Source organism: Mandrillus leucophaeus, unplaced genomic scaffold (assembly GCF_000951045.1).
Source record: "Mandrillus leucophaeus isolate KB7577 unplaced genomic scaffold, Mleu.le_1.0 Scaffold5, whole genome shotgun sequence".
Lineage (NCBI taxonomy): Eukaryota > Metazoa > Chordata > Mammalia > Primates > Cercopithecidae > Mandrillus > Mandrillus leucophaeus.
Window position 1 is genome coordinate 10,397,968 of NW_012105364.1, and position 6,835 is coordinate 10,404,802.

Genomic DNA, 6,835 nt, shown 5'->3' on the forward strand with positions numbered 1-6,835 from the left:
AGTTTGGGTTAACCAGTTTTCTACTTTATAGAAGTAATTTTTGTTCTAAAGATAATAGTATAAATAAGGATTTATATGACATTCCAAATTGTAGATATTTTGGTGACTGATTCAAAAACTTTCTTTTTCCTGTGTAGGACACCATTGCAGTGGCTAGATTTATTGTTTTTTTAGCTTCTTCATCTATAGGCAAAGATGATAAACCTTGCATATTTTTGAAAGCATTTGAAGACCTCAAATCAACTGTTTATGTAAGTATGTAGTTTTTATTCTCTAATTATATTGCAGATTTAATGAGCTACAGTGATGGAACTGAAAGTATTTCTGTTAATCTGCAGATAAACTACTTGGTCTGACTAAATTATTTTAATTGAATATTTTAAGTTTAAAAAATAGAAGTTTTTTCTTGGTTTTATGTTTACAATGACTAGATAGGGAATTCCTTTATAATACTTCCATAATTACTTATTAATAAATAAGTACTTATTGATACTTATTAATTAATACTTAGTGAAATAATAAATACTTAATAATGAAACTTACAAAACTGCACAGACATTCTAGACTGGATGTTATTCTTTGTAATTATACTATCAGGCACTTTGCTCTACCTGATTTCCCTTTAAATTAATCACCTACCCCTCTTTAGGTAAAACTGATTTTTTCCTTCTATTTTATTCATTGTGAAGATGGCCTTCCTCTCCTTTCCTCTTTTAACGCCCTACTTTCCACACACACACTTGAAAACTGCCTTTTTAGTCAAAACATTTTAGAGAGAGATAAAATCTTCAGTAAGAAGAAAAATTTTCTAGGTAGAATTGGGCTAAACAATTACTAGGTAGAATTGGGCTAAGCCAAGTGCCTGCAGGCCAACATCTGCCTCTTTTTTTCTAGTATGCACAAAGGTACTATAAGTGCTGGCGGTGACTGTGCTTGATATTAAAGTTAATGAATGAGGCTGGAGATGGGTAAAATTTGCAGTTAGAGTGATCACTGAAGCACTTCCTTATTTTTTTTTGTTTTCTTTCTGAAAACGTCTAGGGTTCTATGCAGGACAAATTTTGAATATCACCTCTGATTTTCCACTTCTATTGGACTGACAGAAGTTTGCATTATTTTACATTCTATCCTGAGAACTGAATATTGCTGTGCTTCAAATTTAATCTGTAAGAACACTAATATTTTAATAAAGTACATTTTCATTTGACCTTACATCTTTGCCTTTTTTTTTAAGTTTCTGTAGCTTAGACAACTTTGCACATTTCACTCTTAATTTGTAAGCCATAACTTTATGTCATCCTAGTGAATTTGAATATTTTACAAGTAAGTGTGTACTTTTACTAAAACTAAAAGCCTGTAATCACATTGGAGGTTATCTGTGTACAAGTTCTTTGTATATAAGTTCTTTCTTTTTTTCCTTCAGGTTTATGTCAAATCTGTAAGAGATTTTTCTACAGAATCAATGTCTTTGGTAAGATGATATTCAGTTTAATTTAGAATATTACACCTGTACCCGTATATACCACACATACATAGATACATGTATATGTATATTCAGTCTACTTTGTGGTCTGATTTTGATATAGTATCAGTACACTGGAAAAACATAATCTTTACTTTTTTATAGCTGATAATGTTTTATCGGAGTGATATATTTTACCTAGTAATCAATATCTGAATATTCTGTTGTCTGGAATAATATCTGCTGATATTTTGTTTAAGCTATACATACACAAGAAAAATAAAGTAAGTTTTTACTGTATGAGGATCCTTAAATTTTTGTTTTAAACCATAGGCAAATTCATTTCTTTTTACATTAGCTTGTATTTAACCAGACAATTTTGTACTGAATTATATAATTGAACAAATTATATAATTTTAAGTTATTTTCTTACGACACATTTCTCTTTTTTTACCCATTTTTCCCGTTATTTTAAAGCATAGGTATAGCTAGAGCTTCCTCATAGCAATAGGAAGATTCCCATTCCCATTTTTACAGATAGTCTACTTGTAGCTGAGTGAAACTGGAAAGAAGATATTAATAATTTATTAGTATAGTTTAATATAATGTTTATGTTCTACTTATGTTTTTGAACCTTTAGTTTCAAATGGACAGAATTCAGGAACTGTTTCTAGTTGACAATAACTATAGAATACAGATACTAAATTCTAAGTATTAGTATAATTAATATTTTTAGGGGGGGACTGTTACCAGTAAAAGAACTGATATACTTTTTTAAAAATGTGAATTAGCTCTGGTATTAGTATTTCCCAAAATTGTTATAGATTGTTTAATTTAAAATATTTGATATATTTGTGAACCTGTAAATAAGGCAGAAATAGTAAAAGCCTCTGAACAATAAGTTAAATCAGGCATAGATCTATTTGACTTTATTTTCCTGACTCATCAAAAGATGCTCATTTGGCACATTTCCACATTTTAAAACTGAGCATGGATCTTGCAGTTGATATCGAGAAAACTGACAGTTATTGTTTTTGAGTTTCTTGTTTTCTTAAAAAAGTGTATTTTTTCGAGGATATAGTATTAAATGTGTAGTCTGTGAGGGCCAGGGTGTTTTTAGAATTTAGAAAATAAAGTATTTTGTTTTTCTGTGGTAGAAAGTTTGCTTTTCAAGTGACTCAGGGTAATCATTTGGTCTTGTACTGTCTTCAGGATTTAAAAGCTTTATTAGCCCACCTATGTGGAATCTAAAGGCCCAACATAAACTATCCCCTATATTTTTATTCAACCTAGTCTTGTCATTACCTTTGACCAGTACACTCCAGCCATCCAAACCTCCTGGATTTTCAAACATACTGAATGTGTTTTCTCTGCTTGGAACACTGTTGCTTATCTCATTCCCAACTTCTGTACTTCATTTAATTAGTTCTTTCTTTAAATATCTTTTCAAAGAGACCTTCTAAGACAACTCTAAGTCATCTCTCTGCTTTTATGGTTTGTTCTTCCATTGGTGCAGGGGCTATTTGTGTTTCGTTCACACTTATTTTTATTGCCCTGTATAATAAATGGCCCATCAATGAATGAATGAAAGAGGGACAGAATATAAAGGAATGAATGAGTTGAATTATGCTACTAGGTGTCTTTCTCTCTTTAGGCTTTTATTGTCTGCTGTGCTTGATTTTGTCCACTAGTTAACTTTCTGCCTATGCTGTGAATTGCATCTCATTTAACCCAGTGCTCACATTTTCTTGACTGATTGATCCCATAATGGGCTGCCACTTAAGCTATCAAAAAAAAAAATTGTTCCTGTCTGTGTGCAATGTGGATCAAGTGATGTACTTAATGATAATGCCATCAGGTTATCTTTAGTATGTCATGAGCCGATGGTTTTCTCATGGACATGTGCCTGTGCTGTGCAATACTGAGCAATTAGCTGTGTGTGGCTATTAAAAATTCAATTCATGATTTGCACTAGTCATTTAAATTCCTGAATAGCCACAATATTGATATAGAATATTTTCATTATCACAGAAGATTCTCTTGGATAGTGCTGTTCTAGATTATTTAGTGAGCAATAAAAAAACCTCAACAAGTATTTTCGTAAGTACTAAATAGTTTTATTAACCTAGGAGTTGTTAGGATGCCATAAATATTATATGCCTGTTGTTTTAGATATTAACCCTGTGCCTTTTGCACCAGCAGTGTGAAACTATTTTCAGACCTCTGATTACATGATGCTAGTATGTGCTATCACTTCTCCTTGTTACTTGTCCTTCAAAATTTAGATTTTGTTACCACCTTCAGAAAGCCTTTGCTTACCATTCTCCTAAGCTAACTCCACTATTTCTCTAGCTAACACATTTGTTCAAACTGATTTGGATGTCCCTCTACAGTCTTTTTTTATGGAATACAATAATTTATTGTGTCAGCAAGGGAGACCAATTCCCTACTAAGATAGGGCTTTTTGGGAATCATGTAAATTTAATTACCTTGTTCAAGTGTGAGCTTACTCAAGGGTATGTTAACCAAACTTGTAAGAATATTAACCTAACTCATTAGAGAATTATTAAGCAAAAATATCAATTTATGAATTTATAATGAGGATTATATCTTAGCTGTTGTACACATAAATACTTGCTGATTTACGTGGAAAGCCAAACAGGAAGTTGTTTATTGGTAATGAATTAACAAATGGCAGTTACTTAGTTGATTATAATGGTTAGTGTCATTGTGTTTTGCTGGCCTTTCCCATTCATCTCTCCATGAGATGTTAAGATAGAGTATTGAGTGTACGCTAAGCACTTGTTTTCTCCCTACTGTTCAGTATGCTTCTCTTCCATTATTTCTCTTTCCATTCCATTATTCTGTCATTCTTTTTTTAATCATTGATGAGCTAGCTAGCTTTTATATTGAAGTTTGATTAGATTAGCAAATTCTACTCTTTTGTTTGAACTGAGAAGCCTCCTTGGAAAAACTAATTAATTTGAGTTTAAAAATTTTAACTCTTAGAGTGATAGGTGTCCTTTTTTCCATTTGATGTTGGGGCCACCTATCTAAAGCCCTTTAAGGCTTTTTTTAGTATCACTGTTAATATGCAAACATATCCTTGTAAACCACTTTCCCTTTTCTTTCCCAACTTATTCACAGTTACTTCAAAAAATAATCTTTAGCTCTTATAATTATAGAGCAAAAGGAGCTCACTACCTGATGTGCTATAAGCCAATACTGTGAAATCGAATTTTTGAGAAAAGAAAAGCTAAAAGTCAGTCAGCACCTAAGGAGACACGAGCTGAGCTCAAATATGTCTCCCTGTGCTGTCTTTAAGTCAGTGATTTTAGTAGAAGAGTTTTAGAGAGTAGATACTCGGATTAGTAAGTCATTCGTAGGACGAAAGGGGAGGTTTAGAAAGTCCTTGGGCACGCACAGTTATTTCTTCACATTCTTCACGCATGGGTTGCATGCGCAAATTCAGGTGGAGTTAGTATGATGAATGTGATGGAAATTCATACTGTGATGTCAGCAAGCTCGTTCTCAAATTCCAGTCAGCCATCTTGGTTTCAACTGATTTCAGATAGTTTGTTCTTGCTCTCAACAATCAATAGGAGTTTCAGTAGTATCTCAGCGAGTTGTTTCTTTTCTTATCTGGTACTCTGCAAACTCAAGAATTTTTGTTAGTTGCTGATTTCAACTTTTCAGTAAGTTTTCATTTCTTGTCTACTATACTGTAAGCCCGAGAATTTAGGCATTATTAGTTTTAATTCTTTGGGGTACAGTTTCATTATTATCATTTTAAATCTTTTTATACCATTTATGACTCAAAACCTGGCTTGAATTATGAGTCAAAATCTAGGCCTGTGGAAAATCTCTATAATAGCATGGGGGTAAAGGGAAGAGAGAAATTGTACCACAAGTTTTGAAGTGATATTAGTTAAAAAATAGAACCAAAATCTCTTAAACTGCATTTTTTAGAATTTGCTCTCTGTTAACAATTTGATTTCTTGTCCCCCAGCTACAGTTTCTTGACCAAATAAGCTGGGGATGTACTAACTTAAAGACAGCTAGGATGGTTTAATTACTTAAAGATTCCTTGAGAGTGTCCTTAAAAAAAAAGTTTTCTAAACTCACAAGAGATATAACTTGTATTGTTAAGACTAGTATTCTGGTTACCTTTTCAGGGCTTCTAAAAATATCTCTTGCCTAGTCATTTACCTTTAATAAAACTCTCTTTTCTTAGACCTTTTACATTGAAGATGTACATATTTTAAAAAAGTATTTCTTGTTTTCTGTTATTGCTTCAGTTGTGATATGTATTTCTGGTATTTCACTACAGATGCTCCTTGATTTACAGTGAGGTTACATCCAGTAAACCCATCATAAGTCATAAATGTTATAAATACAAAATGCATTAAACAGCCTACTAGACCCATTCTAAAGTCAGAAGATTATAAGTTGAACCATCATAAGTCAGGGACTGTATGTATATACTGTTTGCTACTTTTGTATTGGAGAAGTATAATGTTTTAATTAGATTATAGGTTATGCCTTTATGAGCTAGTGTGCAAATTGTACCATTTATAAACAAAGTTCTAAGGGAAACTAGTTGGATAAGCTAAGCTGTGTTCATTGCCTTTCTTTCAGGTTACAGCTTCTTTTAGACACTTAAAAGGATAAAATACAGTTATATGGATTTGCTGCTAATATGATTATAACATGATTCTACAATGTAAATACTTACTATAAATGTATTCACTGTCTTCTCCTTCTTTAGGTTCCAGCAACAAATTATATATATACACCCCTGAATCAACTTAAGGGTGGTACAATTGTCAATGTCTACGGTGTTGTGAAGTTCTTTAAGCCCCCATATCTAAGCAAAGGAACTGGTAGGTATTAAAACTGGTGGAATTTTTATAGAGTAGAAATGCATTATTGATTTAGGAACACAGTTCCATCAGTACCCTAAGTCCTAGAATAGAAGCTCAGTTTGGACCTATAATTGCCAGACAACACTGATGCCTATTCTTTGGCTAGTTTAATTTGTAAAATAAACATGATCTTTAGATTCTAGAGTCTAGTTAAAAACAGTAAGGAAAAAGAATGAAGCAAAGGATGCCAAACAGCAACGTGAAACCATATGAAAGTATAAAATTCACTGGTAAAGGTAAATATATAAACAAATGCAGTGTACTGCAATTCTGTAACACTGATGCATAAATCACTTTTAATTCTGGTATAGAAGTTGAAAGGCAAATATATAAAAGGAGCTATGACTCTAGAAATATGTTAATGGATACATAGTATAAAAAGATGAAAAGTATGAAATCAGTAACATAAAGTGTGTGGGGTAGAAGTAAAAGTGTAGAGTTTTTGTAT

At 32.2% G+C, this 6,835-nt stretch overlaps 1 protein-coding gene across 5 annotated transcripts in view; it reads left to right on the plus strand.

Annotated features, from left to right (window-relative positions):
* POT1 (protection of telomeres 1) overlaps nucleotides 1-6,835 on the plus strand; it is a 120,459-nt gene that overhangs the window by 33,723 nt on the left and 79,901 nt on the right. For 4 of the 5 annotated variants that reach the window (XR_001007793.1, XM_011995936.1, XM_011995934.1 and 1 more), the window contains 2 exons: nucleotides 1,424-1,471; nucleotides 6,231-6,345. Coding sequence is in view for 3 of the 5 variants with exons in the window: in XM_011995933.1 (XP_011851323.1) it covers nucleotides 1,424-1,471; nucleotides 6,231-6,345 (163 nt within the window). In the remaining 2 variants the exon portion in view is untranslated. Of the gene's footprint in view, nucleotides 1-166; nucleotides 252-1,423; nucleotides 1,472-6,230; nucleotides 6,346-6,835 lie in introns of those variants that run through there. The other variant, XM_011995935.1, reaches the window with a different exon arrangement.